At 34.2% G+C, this 17,091-nt stretch overlaps 1 protein-coding gene across 1 annotated transcript in view; it reads left to right on the plus strand.

Annotated features, from left to right (window-relative positions):
• Positions 1 to 763: 763 nt before the first annotated feature.
• Positions 764 to 17,091, plus strand: part of LOC133332385 (uncharacterized) — a gene marked incomplete at its 5' end in the record, with an annotated part of 44,679 nt that continues 28,351 nt past the window's right edge. Inside the window, 2 exons of the mRNA XM_061540785.1 lie at positions 764 to 1,097; positions 2,207 to 2,607. Coding sequence (XP_061396769.1) covers positions 764 to 1,097; positions 2,207 to 2,607 — 735 coding nt within the window. The remainder of the gene's footprint in view (positions 1,098 to 2,206; positions 2,608 to 17,091) is intronic.

Raw genomic sequence — 17,091 nt, forward strand, 5'->3', positions numbered from 1 at the left:
GATATAAGGTAAATGGTGCACCAAAGACCCTATATATCTTTCGATTTGCATGAAATTTGGCATAGAGTTCTGAATTAGGTTCAGAATGATATATGCAAAGTTTCGTGAAAATGGGTTCAGATTTAGATATAGCTCCCATATATAGTTTTGTCCGATTTTAGGTAAATGGTGTACCAAAGTCCCTATATCTTTTTCGATTTGCACGAAATTTGGTATAACCTACTGAATTAGGTCTGGAATGTTGTGTGCTAAGTTTCGTGAAAATCGGTTCAGATTTCGATATAGCTCCCATATATATTTTAGTCCGATTTGAGGTAAATAGTGCACGAAAGTCCTTATATATCCTTCGATTTGCACGAAATTAGGCACATCGTACTGAATTAGGTCTAGAACGATGAGTGTTAAGTTTCGATAAAATCGGTTCATATTTAGATATAGCTCCCATATATATTTTGGTCCGATTTAATGTACATTGTGCACTAAAGACCAAAAGTTTTCTAAGGCCCAGATTTAGGCGTGGATTCCTTAGAAAGTATTTTTATATGTTTTTTACTAATCTTAATCCACTCCTAAATGTAGGACATGAAAAATATTTGAAAATAAAATTACGCCTATTTCTAGGCCCTGAAATCATATTTTTAAAAGATCTACACCAATTTTTAGATCTGAAAAAAATTTATATTGTCATTAATTTTTATTTTTAATTGATTTAGTTTGGCTAGCATTTACATCATGTTCTCTCTCTCTCTCTCTCTCTCTCTTCCTATTTTCAGAAAAATTGAATGTCCTCTATGAACGCAACTGGACAATGTTGGTACACGAACAATTGAGACGTTTCGAGGGTACAATAGTGGCTGCCACACGCAATGGTGGCAATGCCGGTACCATAGCAGGTGCAGCTGGAGCATCCTCGTCCTCCGCATCCTCCTCTTCGTCACTGGGCGGTGGCAGTGGCGGTCTAGCCACAGATATATCAACAACAACATCTGTGGGTCGTTTCGGTGGCAATTATCCGATGGAAAACAATGATTTTACCGCAACGAAATGGTCGTTCAGTGAAGCATTGCTGTATTCCGTAACTGTGATAACAACTATTGGTGCGTAAAAATTGAAACCGTAACAGAGAAAAAATTCAACAACAACTACAAAATATGAAACTGAAATGCCAGCAAACGAAGAAAAAATCATAGTTAGCAAATAGCAAAATTATAATGCATGACGTTTCGAACGGGAGAGAAAAAAATTCTGAAACCATAAACCCATTTTTTTCTTCCCAGTTATAACCATGTTGCTATGCTTTGCCATATTGTGGTTGGCAAAAATTCGCGCGGAATGAAGGGCAGGAAAAACATGGAAATGAGAGAAAATAACATGAAGCTAATTAAATTTTTATGATTTTTAATGAAACAAAGTTTTGGCGAAGAATTACACAGTCGTCGGATTCTTTGTTCGCAGTCGCTTAGTTACTTTTGAGGGATTAGGATTATTAATAATAGAGGAATATGAGGACAAACAGAGGAAGGAGATAATTTAAATAAAATAACTGACTGAAAACTGAGGTTCCAGTAATTTTTTTTCTTTTGAAAAAATAGGAACTGAGGTTCCACGAATTTTTTATAGCAAAAAAATCGGAACTGAGGTTTAGGAATTTTTTTTCTATTGGCATTTACCCTTAGATTTTTTATACTCGCTGTGTCTTGTTTATATATTTGTTTATCATTCTCCTTTGTTTATTTAACCTTCCGCCATAAAATGAAATATGAACTAACCCTCAGGCAAACTATTTAATCTTTATTCTCCTTGGCTAACCTTCGGAGCCTTTAAAGTCCTTAGCATCTCATCCTCAGGTTTCAAGAAAATCTCCCTTCTTCTTCGTCTTCTTCTAAACAATTATTTACGCTTCCTTAGAAGCCGTTTTGTTGTTTCCTCTCATCTTCTTTTCCTCTTCTTATAATTTTCGATTAAAATCTCAATGTTATTTATCCATAGCCTGTAACTGTTATACTAGCTTAGATAAAAAATAACAACAACAACAATAACAAACATCGCTTGCTGTCTGCTATAAAAAAATATTTTTATTTTCTGCCCTGCAGCATAAAGAAGAAGAAAAAACTAAAACGTTTCATTTTGTCATTTTTTTTCTATCCTCTATTTCTTTCTTTTCATCTTCTACCGACTTTGATGTAAACCTTTGAACGAACGACAGGTCATGGCAGTCTAACACCGCGTACCACTGGCGGTAAAATTGCCACGATCTTTTATGCTTTAATTGGAGTACCACTAATGCTGATGTGTCTCTCCAGTCTGGGTGCCATCCTGGCCGAGGCACTACAGTGTACCTATGCACGGCTGTGTTGCCGTGGGCCACAATATGTTCACGATAATGGTGGCCATAGAAGACATCGTGATGGTGGAGGTGCAGGTGGTGCGGATGGTGAAGACAGTGATGTCGACGCCGATGTTGATGACCACATCGCCAATGATGGATGTGGACAAAAATCACAAAAACACAAACAGGGCCATTTGTCGGAGAAGGATGCCAGCTATGGCCTAAGGGATCATCATCATCAGCATCAATGTGAATTTGAAAATCAGCATAAACATGGGGTAAGTTGTTAATTTTTTATGGTTCTATTTTATTTTAATGATAATTTGATTTAGGTTCCAGGGATTTTTTCCTATAGAAAAAATTGGGAACTGAGGTTCCAGGTTTTTTCCTATAGAAAAAAATCGAGAACTGAGGTTCCAGGGATTTTTTCCTATAGAAAAATTTGGGAACGGAGGTTCCAGGGGTTTTTTCCTATAGAAACAAATTGGGAACTGAGGTTACAGGGATTTTTTCCTATAGAAAAAAAATTGGGAACTGAGGTTCCAGGAATGTTTTTCTATAGAAACAAATTGAGAACTGAAGTTCCAGGGATTTTTTCCTATAAAAAAATATTGGGAACGGAGTTTCCAGGGATTTTTTCCTATAGAAAAAAATTGGGAACTGAGGTTCAAGGGATTTTTTCCTATAGAAATAAATTGGGAACTGAGGTTCCAGGGATTTTTTCCTATAGAAAAAAAATTGGGAACTGAGGTTCCAGGGATTTTTTCCTATAGAAAAAAAATTGGGAACTGAGGTTCCAGGGATTTTTTTCCTATAGAAAAAATTAGGAACTGAGGTTCCAGGGATTTTTTCCTAAAGAAAAAAAATTGGGAACTGAGATTCCAGGGATTTTTTCCTATAGAAAAATTTGGGAACGGAGGTTCCAGGGGTTTTTTCCTATAGAAACAAATTGGGAACTGAGGTTCCAGGGATTTTTTCCTATAGAAAAAAAAATTGGGAACTGAGGTTCCAGGAATGTTTTTCTATAGAAACAAATTGAGAACTGAAGTTCCAGGGATTTTTTCCTATAGAAAAAAAATTGGGAACTGAGGTTCCAGGGATTTTTTCCTATAGAAAAAAATTGGGATCTGATGTTCCAGGGGTTTTTTCCTATAGAAAAATATTGGGAACTGAGGTTCCATTGGTTTTTAGCAAAAAATTGGGAACTGAGGTTCAAGGGATTTTTTCCTATAGAAATAAATTGGGAACTGAGGTTCCAGGGATTTTTTCCTATAGAAAAAAAATTGGGAACTGAGGTTCCAGGGATTTTTTCCTATAGAAAAAAAATTGGGAACTGAGGTTCCAGGGATTTTTTTCCTATAGAAAAAATTAGGAACTGAGGTTCCAGGGATTTTTTCCTAAAGAAAAAAAATTGGGAACTGAGATTCCAGGGATTTTTTCCTATAGAAAAATTTGGGAACGGAGGTTCCAGGGGTTTTTTCCTATAGAAACAAATTGGGAACTGAGGTTCCAGGGATTTTTTCCTATAGAAAAAAAAATTGGGAACTGAGGTTCCAGGAATGTTTTTCTATAGAAACAAATTGAGAACTGAAGTTCCAGGGATTTTTTCCTATAGAAAAAAAATTGGGAACTGAGGATCCAGGGATTTTTTCCTATAGAAAAAAATTGGGATCTGATGTTCCAGGGGTTTTTTTTCCTATAGAAACAAGTTGGGAACTGAGGATCCAGGGATTTTTTCTTATAGAAACAAATTGGAAACTGATGTTCTAGGGATTTTTTCCTATAGGAAAATATTGGGAACGGAGTTTCCAGGGATTTTTTCCTATAGAAAAAAATTGGGAACTGAGGTTCAAGGGATTTTTTCCTATAGAAATAAATTGGGAACTGAGGTTCCAGGGATTTTTTCCTATAGAAAAAAAATTGGGAACTGAGGTTCCAGGGATTTTTTCCTATAGAAAAAAAATTGGGAACTGAGGTTCCAGGGATTTTTTTCCTATAGAAAAAATTAGGAACTGAGGTTCCAGGGATTTTTTCCTAAAGAAAAAAAATTGGGAACTGAGATTCCAGGGATTTTTTCCTATAGAAAAATTTGGGAACGGAGGTTCCAGGGGTTTTTTCCTATAGAAACAAATTGGGAACTGAGGTTCCAGGGATTTTTTCCTATAGAAAAAAAAATTGGGAACTGAGGTTCCAGGAATGTTTTTCTATAGAAACAAATTGAGAACTGAAGTTCCAGGGATTTTTTCCTATAGAAAAAAAATTGGGAACTGAGGTTCCAGGGATTTTTTCCTATAGAAAAAAATTGGGATCTGATGTTCCAGGGGTTTTTTCCTATAGAAAAATATTGGGAACTGAGGTTCCATTGGTTTTTAGCAAAAAATTGGGAACTGAGGTTCAAGGGATTTTTTCCTATAGAAATAAATTGGGAACTGAGGTTCCAGGGATTTTTTCCTATAGAAAAAAAATTGGGAACTGAGGTTCCAGGGATTTTTTCCTATATAAAAAAAATTGGGAACTGAGGTTCCAGGTATTTTTTTCCTATAGAAAAAATTAGGAACTGAGGTTCCAGGGATTTTTTCCTAAAGAAAAAAAATTGGGAACTGAGATTCCAGGGATTTTTTCCTATAGAAAAATTTGGGAACGGAGGTTCCAGGGGTTTTTTCCTATAGAAACAAATTGGGAACTGAGGTTCCAGGGATTTTTTCCTATAGAAAAAAAAATTGGGAACTGAGGTTCCAGGAATGTTTTTCTATAGAAACAAATTGAGAACTGAAGTTCCAGGGATTTTTTCCTATAGAAAAAAAATTGGGAACTGAGGATCCAGGGATTTTTTCCTATAGAAAAAAATTGGGATCTGATGTTCCAGGGGTTTTTTTTCCTATAGAAACAAGTTGGGAACTGAGGATCCAGGGATTTTTTCTTATAGAAACAAATTGGAAACTGATGTTCTAGGGATTTTTTCCTATAGGAAAATTTGGGAACTGAGGTTCAAGGGATTTTTTCCTATAGAAAAAAATTGGGAACTGAGGTTCCAGGGATTTTTTCCTATAGAAAAAAAATTGGGAACTGAGGTTCCAGGGATTTTTTTCCTATAGAAAAAATTAGGAACTGAGGTTCCAGGGATTTTTTCCTAAAGAAAAAAAATTGGGAACTGAGATTCCAGGGATTTTTTCCTATAGAAAAATTTGGGAACGGAGGTTCCAGGGGTTTTTTCCTATAGAAACAAATTGGGATCTGATATTCCAGGGGTTTTTTTCCTATAGAAACAAGTTGGGAACTGAGGATCCAGGGATTTTTTCTTATAGAAACAAATTGGAAACTGATGTTCTAGGGATTTTTTCCTATAGGAAAATTTGGGAACTGAGGTTCAAGGGATTTTTTCCTATAGAAAAAAATTGGGAACTGAGGTTCCAAGGATTTTTTTCTATAGAAAAAAATTGGGAACTGAATTTCCAGGAATTTTTTCCTATAGAAACAAATTGGTAACTGAGGTTCCAGGGATTTTTCCTATAGAAAAAATTTGGGAACTGAGGCTCCAGGAATTTTTTTCTATAGGAAAAAATGGCAACTGAGATTCCACGAATTTTTTCCATGGGAAAAAATGGGAACTGAGATTCCTCGATTTTTTTGTATAGGAAAAAATGGGAACTGGGGTTCCACAATTTTTTTCTATAGGAAAAATGGGAACTGAGGTTCCACGATTTTTTTCTATTGGAAAAAATGGGAATTGAGGTCCCAGTAATGTTTTTCTATAGGACAAAATGGGAACTGAGGTTCCAGGAATTTTTTTCTATAGGAAGAAATGGTAATTGAAGTTCCAGGAATTTTTCCGAACTGAGGTTCTCCAAATTTTGTCTATAGAAAAAATTCCGAACTGAGGTTCTCCAATTTTTTATTCTGAAGTTCTCCAAATTTTTTCTATAGAAACAATAGAAATATAGAAAAAAATTCATGCAATATTTTGTATTGAATATATTCGAGGAACCATAGATTAGAATTTTTCTTCTATAAATTTAAAAGGCTGTCATAATCCTCCACACATACATACACACATATATTTTATCATAATATCTGTAAGCCATTTTGTTGCTTTAGCTGTTCCTCTTGATGCTGTCGTTGTTGTTTTAGTGCCGAGCAATTTGTATTGTTGCCCTGCAGGCGATACTTTGTGAAGAAGTATTGGGTGTCTGTGTTTATTTTGTGGGGTGAAACGAGACGAGTGGCTGAGGATATGTGTGGCATTAGTTTTCTTTTCGGTAAATATTATTTTTGTAGAAGATATAATAACATTCTTGGGTAATTTTTTTTTTTTTTTTTTTTTTTGATGTTTGAAAAGCAACGAAGAAAGGATTAGATATTAAATGTTATAGTCTTTGTAAGGCTTACACATAATTGTCCATAAAAGGGGTTAGAGATAATATGGGGGAAATATTTAAGATGAAAAGACAATTGATGAGATGTGTTTTTTATTAAAGAAAATATTTTTTAAAATTATGGAAGCTTATCGATAAATTGGAGGTCGTTTGATATTAAATTTTACGGCTCAATTTTAGCTCGGGGAACTCGAGGGCGTATTAGTTATAATAATTAACTTTACAAGGGAGCGTATGACTGTTGACAGCAATCATACGCACCAATGTTCTCCTTAATATCATACTCCGTAATCAGATTTGAAAAATAGGAAACTATGGAAACGTGTTTTACAAAATGTGTGTGTTTTCCTAAAATCTAACTTCCAACCCTTTTATTTTCGTTGTAACAAATATTCCCTCAAAATTTTGATTAATTGTTCCCTGGCTAATTTAGTTGTTTTTATGACTAATAAAAGTACAATTTAACATGAAATGCAAACAAATAAAGTTAACACGATTTGTATTTAAATGTGCTGTACATAGGTAAACATCCTCACATGCCATGGTTTATTGTGTGCGAAAAGAAAACGGTCACTGGTTGGTTTTACGGAAGTCGAATAGGAAATAATTTCATAAATCATTGGCTGGGTAAAAGTCAGCGATACGAGCATGCAACAAATCTAAAAAAACAAAGAAACATGTAAACTTGTTTTGGCTGACATTTATATTTTTGAAAATATATGGAGCTACTGATGCCATAATTAATTACTGGAAAAAGGGCTAAGCAATGCAAATGAAAATTTCATTTATTATTCTCAAAAAAAATGTATATATTTTTTTAAATTAATAAATATTTTGGAGACTTTGTGACGTATGATTAATAATAATATTTTGGAACATCCGAGCGTATACTTTATTTTATTCATACGATCTTCTATATTATTTAATACCCTTCACCACACTGTGGTACCGGGTATTATGTCTTTGTGCATATGTTTGTAACAGGCAAAAGGAAACGAGATAGACACATGGTTCATTTTGAGAATATGCATAGAATCCCTTTCTAAGTCGCTTTATGCATGTCCGTCCGTCTGTAGATGTTAAATTGTATACAAAGTACAGGTCGCATTTATGATCCGATTTAGATGAAATTTAGCACAGTTCACTTTTGTGGCCCAAGAACGAACCCTATTGAAATTGAGGAAAATCTATTCAGATTTGGATATAGCTCCCATATATAGTTTCGTCCGATTTAAGGTAAATGATGAACCAAATTCCCTATATATCTTTCGATTTACACGAAATTTGGTATGGCACACTAAATTAAGTCTAGAATGACGTGTGCTAAGTTTCATGGAAATCGCTTCAGATTTAGATATAGCTCCCATATATATTTTCGTCCGATTTAAGGTAAATGGTGCACCAAAGTCCCTAAATATCTTTCGATTTGCTCGAAGTTTGGCACAGCATACTGAATTAAGTCTAGAATGATGTGTGCTAAGTTTCATGAAAATCGGCTTAGATTTAGTTATAGCTCACATATATATTTTCGTCCGATATAAGGTAAATGGTGCGTACAGACCCTAAATATCCTTCGATTTACACGAAATTTCGTATAGCACACTAAATTAAGTCTAGAATGACGTGTGTTAAGTTTCGTGAAAATCGCTTCAGATTTAGATATAGCTCCCATATATTTTTTTCGTCCGATTTAGTCCCTAAATATCTTTAGATTTGGGCGAAGTTTCGCATAGTATACTGAATGGAGCTTGGAATGATGTGTGCTGAGTTTCGTGGAAATCGGTTCAGATTTAGATATATCTCCCATATATATTTGTCCGATTTAAGGTAAATGGTGCGCTACAGTCCCTAAATATCTTTCGATTTACACGAAATTTGGTATAGCACACTAAATTAAGTCTAAAATGACGTGTGTTAAGTTTCATGAAAATCGCTTCAGATTTAGATATAGCTTCCATATAGATTTAGATATAGCTCCCATATATATTTTCGTCCGATGGTGCGCCAAAGTTCTTATATATCATTCGTTCTATTTCATGTCGATGTTCTTTTGAAAAGGCGACGTCTGATAGGAGACTTTGTAGAATATACTCAAAGTAGTGAAGGGTATCATATAGTCGGCCCAGTACGACTTTACTACTTTCCTTACTGGTTTATGAATAGTTTCTCCAAGTACTTAATGGACGTCGATGTTTTAGAAGTACATTGTCTGAAATGTCGATTCTTAGGAATATTTTATTAAGCGTCTATAATGAGTGGGTTTCAGTCGAACAAAAAACCGTTTTTTTCAAGTCACTACAAGTTGTGAATTTTTTTACGAATATATTCTCAATCCATTGCAACGACGAAAGGCGTAGAATTACTGACACATATTTTTTTCAAAGCCCTCCACAAGAGTTGTTTTCGCCACAAATAATATTTTATGGCCCTTATGACGTATAAGTAATAATATTTTCTTAAAACATAATGACGTATACATTATGTAAGTGGTTATTACTCATACGACCTAGGGGTATATATATATATATATATTTTCTAGTACTTAAATTTAAATCCTTTTCATTTACGATAACTTAAAGAAATTATTTCATTATTCCTGTACATCATACAAACCTCAATCACCCATACAATAAATATTTTTAATTTTATTCAAAACCTGCATCTCGGTCTGTCACCTTAAGCTCCATTAAATCCGACATAAAATATTCTTATTTAAGTCAAAACCCCTTTAACTTTTAGTGTGTCATTTCATAATTCTATTTTATTTATTTTTTTGTTTTTTGTTTTTGCACTTCAAACTAATTTTAATATTCTGTCTGTATTTATATTTTAGTTTCCCCACATTTACTTCTCGAGAAGTGATTAAAAAATAAACTTGTTTCCGGTTAAAAGCATTTTGTATGTACATTTTATCTCCTTCTTGGAAACTCGTTAAATAAAAATATTTTAAAGAATAATTTTTAATAAGACCAACTTAGAATAAATGAAAGGATGAAGAGACTATGGTCGTACTGTGTTTTACCACCGGTTGGGGAAATGGGTTATGAGTTGTCGAGGAAAGAGTTGGTATTTGTCCAAAATGTAGCCAACTTGTTTGGGAGTTTAGGGAAAACTAAACTAACACACACATATACTCGATTTTCTCAGGAGAGAGTTTGTCGTAATAATTGTAGCCTAGAATTTGATATGAATAAAGACAAAGTTTTGAGATGTAATAATATCTGAAAAATTAGAAAATTAAAATTGCTTAATTATTAAAAAAAATAATTTTCGGAGACTCATTAGACGTGGATTTTTAAAATAATGTTTTTCAGGAATTTTTATGCCCTTCACCACTCTGTGGTACAGGGTATTATGTCTTTGTGCATATGTTTGTAACAGGCAAAAGGAATCGAGATAGACCCATGGTTCCTTTTGAGAATATGCATAGAATCACTTTCTGAGTCGATTTATGCATGTCCGTCCGTCTGTCCGTCCGTCTGTTGATGTTAAATTGTAAACAAAGTACAGGTCGCATTTATGATCCGATTTGGATGAAATTTGGCACAAGTCACTTATTCGGCCCAAGGACGAACCCTATTGAAATTGGAAAAAATCGGTTCAGATTTAGATATAGCTCCCATATATATATTTAACCGATTTAATGTAAACGGTCCCTATATATCTTTCAATTTGCACGAAATTTGGTACAGCCTAATCATTTAGGCCTAGAATGATGTCTGCCAAGTTTCATGAAAATCGGTCCAGATTTTGATATAGCTCCCATATATAGTTTCGTCCGATTTCATGTAAATGGTGCACCAAAGTCTCTATATATCCTTCGATTTGCACTAAATTATGTATAACGTACTGAATTGAGCCTAGAATGATGTCTCCCAAGTTTCGAGAAAATCGGTCCAAATTTAGATATAGCTCCCATATATAGTTTCGTCCGACTTCATGTAAATGGTGCACCAAAGTCCCTATACACCCTTCGATTTGCACTAAATTAGGTATAACGTACTTAATTTGAGCCTAGAATGATGTCTGCCAAGTTTCGAGAAAATCGGTCCAGATTTAGATATAGCTCCCATAAATAGTTTCGTCCGATTTCATGTAAATGGTGCCCCAAAGTCCCTATATATCATTCGATTTGCACGAAATTTGGCATAACGTACTGAATTGATCCTAGAATGATGTCTGCCATGTTTCAAGAAAATCGGTCCAGATTTAGATATAGCTCCCATATATAGTTTCGTCCGATTTCATGTAAATGGTGCCCCAAAGTCCCTATATATCTTTCGATTTGCACAAAATTTGGCATAACGTACTGAATTGAGCCTAGAATGATGTCTGCCAAGTTTCGAGAAAATCGGTCCAGATTTAGATATAGCTCCCATATATAGTTTCGTCCGATTTCATGTAAAGGGTGCACCAAAGTCCCCATATATCCTTCGATTTGCACGAAATTTGGCATAACGATAATGATTTAGATATAGCTCCCTTTTATTATAGATTGATTTTAACTAATTGACGCGACAAGGAACCAATAGGCTGATAGGAACAAAACGCTCTGAAATTAGTATAACCTAACCTGTGACAAGTTTGTGTGAAATCGCTTAATATTTGGATAGAGCTTCCATATATATTTTCGCCCGATTTCAAGTAAATTGGGCATCAAACTCTTCATGTTAGTCAGATTGACATCAAATTCTGCACAACGTACAAAATTGAGCCTAGAATTACGTAGTTGCGTTTTATAGAAGTACAGACATTCCCCAACGGATGACCTATTTATATTTGTTTGAAGTCGATTTACATACCTTTGTCCCATTGTAACATACGAATGACATGTTGATGGATAGATCTAGGTAGATTCACCTTTAGATAAATATCACATATTTTATTTCATGTTAATAGTCCTGTTTAATATACCCATAGTGGTGAAGGGTATCATATAGTCGGCCCCGTCCGACTTTACTACTTTCCTTGCTGGTTTTAAAATAATATTTTTCTAAAGCCTCCAGGAGGCGTGGATTTTTAAAATAATATTTTTCTATAGCCTCCAGTATGCGTCGATTTTTAAGGATGCATGGATAAAGCCTCCAGGATGATTACGATTATTTTTCTAGGCCTCCACTAGGCGTGGATTTTTATACGATTATTTTTCTAGTCCTCCATTAGGCGTGGATTTTTAAACGATTATTTTTCTAGGCCTCCATTAGGCGTGGATTTTTAAACAATTATTTTTCTAGGCCTCCATTAGGCGTGGATTTTTAAACGATTATTTTTCTAGGCCTCCATTAGGCGTGGATTTTTAAACGATTATTTTTCTAGGCCTCCATTAGGCGTGGATTTTTAAACGATTATTTTTCTAGGTCTCAACTAGGCGTGGGTTTTTAAACGATTATTTTTCTAGGCCTCCACTAGGCGTGGAATTTTAAAATAATATTTTTCTAAAGCCTCCAGGAGGCGTGGATTTTCAAAATAATATTTTTCTAAAGCCTCCAGGAGGCGTGGATTTTTAAACGATTATTTTTCTAGGCCTCCACTAGGCGTGGATTTTTAAACGATTATTTTTCTAGGCCTCCACAGGGCCTTTCAAAGCCTCCACAAGGCGTGGATTTTTAAAAGGATACTTTTTCAAGGTCTCCACAGGGCCTTTCAAAGCCTCCACAAGGCGTGGATTTTTAAAAGGATGCTTTTTCAAGGTCTCCACAGGGCCTTTCAAAGCCTCCACAAGGCGTGGATTTTTAAAAGGATAATTTTTCAAGGTCTCCACAGGGCCTTTCAATGCCTCCATAAGGCGTGGATTTTTAAAAGGATACTTTTTCAAGGTCTCCACAGGGCCTTTCAAAGCCTCCACAAGGCGTGGATTTTTAAAAGGATACTTTTTCAAGGTCTCCACAGGGCCTTTCAAAGCCTCCACAAGGCGTGGATTTTTAAAAGGATACTTTTTCAAGGTCTCCACAGGGCCTTTCAAAGCCTCCACAAGGCGTGGATTTTTAAAAGGATACTTTTTCAAGGTCTCCACAGGGCCTTTCAAAGCCTCCACAAGGCGTGGATTTTTAAAAGGATACTTTTTCAAGGCCCCTACAAGCCATGGATTTTTAAAAGAATATTTGTTTAATTCACATTTTCTATTTTACATTTAAAAATATATCAAAATTTTCGTTCGCTTACTTAGGCGTATAAGTAATAATAATCCACCCAGCCATGTAAGCGTATGAGCTATATATAAATACCTAGCTCATATTTCACTCATACGCCACAGATTCCTATTCAACGAACTTGAACGCAAAATTAACTAACATTGCAAAAAAGTTAGCTGGAAAGGCATTCTAGTAACATAATATGGTGGCAGTGGTGGAGTAACCAGGGCTACCAAGGAGGTTGGTGAGCAATGCCATGGTACAGAAGAAACCGATTTAAATTAGGAAAGTTAAATTTCCCAGATGGTTGTTGCTCACATTGGATAGTCAACATACCAGAAATTATTAAAATTTTGTATTGCATATTTTTCCCTCCCTCACAAGTTATCCTGCCTACGTCCATGTCTGCTGCATCTTGGCAAATTAAAGTTAACCACTAAGGATTTATGTTACTACGTTTCCTTCGTTTCATTTTTGTTTCTTTTCTCCTTCTTTGAAACAAACTGCAAATAAAAAAGTGAAAGGATGCGTGTTCGAAAGAGATTACATTCATCAAGGTTAAAGATTTTTCTAAGAAAAGAAAACAGAAGAAAAAAAATGCAATATTTTTTTCGAGAATTTTGTTTTCCTAAGTTCAAGGGCACATCATGTCATATGTAAGTTTTGGAATTCTTTACTTGTTTTTCTTACGTTCTGACATGACATGCCAGTGAATATAAGATACTGTGTTGGGGTTGGAAAAAAATAAAATTGGTTTTGTTGTTCAACTACCAACATCTAATCCCATGGGGAATTGAGTTTCTGTACTTAATAGTAATTTTTTGGGGGAGGGAAATTTCGAAAACATGGCGTTCGTATCATTAGGAAAAGGAAGAAAACTTGTAATTTGAAAATTTTTAATATTTTAAATGAACAAATTTTCAGGAATTCCGTAATTACTAATTAACACATATCATTATGTATAAGTTACGACAGTACGTATACGACCCCAAGGCAAAACATATTTTATATTAATAAGAGAGTAATTATATCATTTATTTGACATTAGGAAGGATAGGAATAGATTGTTAAGTCTTGTCAAGGCATGGATTTATTTATTTAAAAAATAATTTTGAAGGTCGAAACAAGGCGCTGAAATAGCTAATTAAAAAAATCAAATTGTGAGGTCCTGAAAGACGTGGATTGAATTTTTTTAAATCCTAAAAAGAATTTATTAAAACAATTTTTTTTTGTCGTCCGAAGAAGTCGTGTATTTATTAAAACATATTTTAAAAAATATTTTTTGAAGTCTTGACAAGACGTGGATTTATAAAAAAATATTTTTTGAAGTTCTGAAAAGGTGTGAGTTTATTACAAATTAAGTCCAGGGAAGAGGCGTGCATTTATAAAAAAATATATTTTGAAGTTCTGAAAAGTTGTGAGTTTATTACAAATTAATTCCAGGGAAAAGGCGTGGATTTATAAAAAAATATTTTTTGAAGTTCTGAAAAGGCGTGGATTTATTAAAACATATTTTTTCAAGTCCCGACAAGGCGTGGATTTATTAAAACATATTTTTTCAAGTCCCGACAAGGCGTGGATTTATTAAAACATATTTTTTGAAGTCCTGACAAGGCGTGGATTTATTAACAAATATTTTCTGAAGTCCTGACCAGGTGTGGATTTATTAACAAATATTTTCTGAAGTCCTGACCAGGCGTGGATTTATTAACAAATATTTTCTGAAGTCCTGACAAGGCGTGGATTTATTAACAAATATTTTCTGAAGTCCTGACAAGGCGTGGATTTATTAACAAATATTTTCTGAAGTCCTGACAAGGCGTGGATTTATTAACAAATATTTTCTGAAGTCCTGACTAGGGATATGTAAATCGACTTTTGACTTATCGATTAATCGACTTTTTGTACTGAAAAATCTCAAAGTCGATCGAGTTTCGATCTTCTTCATAAATACTTGGTTTGTTATCACAAAGCCCAAATTGCCCAAAAATTACGCAAATCCAGAAATTTATTTTATCTGTTAACAAAATTTATTTTTAGTTAATTTTGTGTTAGTCGGTAAATATCGAAAATCAAGTTTGAACAGGTTTTGCAAAATCGAAAGATCGAAAAGTCGACTTTTTATTCAAAGGCAAAAGTCGAAAAGTCTAAAAATCGACTTTGTGGTCTGAGCCAAAAATCGAAAAGTCTAAAAGTCGACTTTTGCGCTCGACTATGTATCCCTAGTCCTGACAAGGCGTGGATTTATTAAAAAAATATTTTTGGGGCCTTGAAAAGATGTTAATTTTGTTAAAAAAATATTTTTGAATGTCCTGAAAATGCGTGGATTTATAAAAAAAATATTTTTGGGGCCTTGGAAAGGTGTGAATTTATTAAAAAATATTTTTGAATGTCCTGAAGAGGCGTGGATTTATTAAAAAGTATGTTTTGACGTCCGAAGATATCCTGAAAATGTCGTTTGAAGTCTTAAAGGTGTGGATTTTTTTTCAAATTCCTTATTTTGTATTTCTCCCATTATTGTGTAAATTCTCCTGTAGTCCAAGGTGACGTATAATTGTTGTATGCTATTATTCCCTATATATCATACGCAACCTTGTCTTGGTTTAATAAAATTACTCATACGTTACAATGGTCAAATTTATTTATTTTTCATTTAAAAAAAAAAAATCGATTTCCAAATGGATATTAATAAAATTGAGTTATTTTTCCATTTTTTTTTTTTAATTTCACTTTTATTTTTATTAACTAATTTTCCGACTAAGCAAATACTATTACCATTATGATAATATGATACCTTTGTCCTGACTTTGAAGTCCCTGCTTCATTTCATTTATCTCAATTAACTAAATGATATCATTAAATGGACACTTTAAGTCTTGTATTCAAAACACTTCTCATTATGGAAGTTAGCAGTCATTGGTCATGCCATATTACACGGAAACCTGGCGTACGTGCGCCAAGTGGTGCCATGGTAACTTGGCGTGAGGGGAGGGGAGGAGAGAAGAAAAAACAACACCAAAAATAAAACTTTAAGTAAAAACAGGGAATTATTTGTATTACTTGTATTTACTTTTACCTTAATGAATTTTTAGTAGGAGTCGTACTATGACGATAAGGGTCTGCAGGTAAAATGTCATTCTGGTGGCTACCTTGTATGGTGGAGAGAGAATGTTGGTCGTATAGCTGATGTCATCGTATTACTGTCAATTTAATGTAAGATTTTTTGTTTGTTTTTATGTGATTTTTCTTCTTCATCGTTTTCGTTAGTTATTTACTTGCATACTTTGTGTGTGTGTGCGATTTCCACTTCCGTTTCCGTTGCGTAAATGTACCCAGGGGAAAAAGACATAACAAAAATTACAAAAAAAAAAATATCTCCACATACCTAGTGAAGCTGGACAGCATGACAAGAAAATCCATAAGGCTTTTAAGGAAACTACCCAAAAAAAGAAAAAGTGTGGGAAGAGGAAAGAAAAGGCAGGGAAAAAATTGGAAGCCATTAAATTCAATTGAAGTCTGAGACACCATACATATGTTGTTGTGACAACAACCAACAACATTCCTGAAAGTTGTGTCCACCAATCTCAGGGATTTATTGTAAGGTAAACAAACACCAACACAAAAAAATAATACCAGACACGGTATGGCTTCTTTGGAGATTTTTTGTTTTATAAATTCCTTTATCTCTGAGGTTTTTCTGATCTTTCTGTCTTTATTACTTTTTATTGTTTTATAACCAAGAGTACACACAAAAAATTTCAAAACTTTTCTTCCAACTAACTAAGGTAGGTTCACTTAGAAGGGCAATTGAATTTTCTACTTCAAATTGGTATGGGAACACTTCTCCTCCTTCGATTGACTTTCAATCATAGGCAGCTGAATGCAGATGCCTGAAGTAATTCACTTCAAACTTGAAAACTTTTAGCCGTACCGAAAAATAAAATAAACAACAACAAAGACACACCCAGCTTTATAATATTATGCAGTTTTTTTTATATTACTTCCAAGTCCATTCTCAGAGCCCTAGAAGACTCCTCATAAGGGTCACCCTGGTTTTAAATTCAATTTTTCACTTTTTTATGTTTTCAATTAAGGCAGCAGCATAGTTTCTCAATATTTCTTCTCCTCGGAGAGGCTGTCCCCACCCAATTCCACATTGAGCGGAGTGAAAAATTACCCAACAACATATGGAGTGGCTTCTTCGACTTTTCCTGTTGGAACTTCAATTTTTTTTTTTTTTTTTTTTTTGTTAGTCCTG

This window comes from Musca vetustissima, unplaced genomic scaffold (assembly GCF_032173495.1).
Source record: "Musca vetustissima isolate MV318-11 ecotype Yass unplaced genomic scaffold, APGP_CSIRO_Mvet_v1 utg22754, whole genome shotgun sequence".
NCBI lineage: Eukaryota > Metazoa > Arthropoda > Insecta > Diptera > Muscidae > Musca > Musca vetustissima.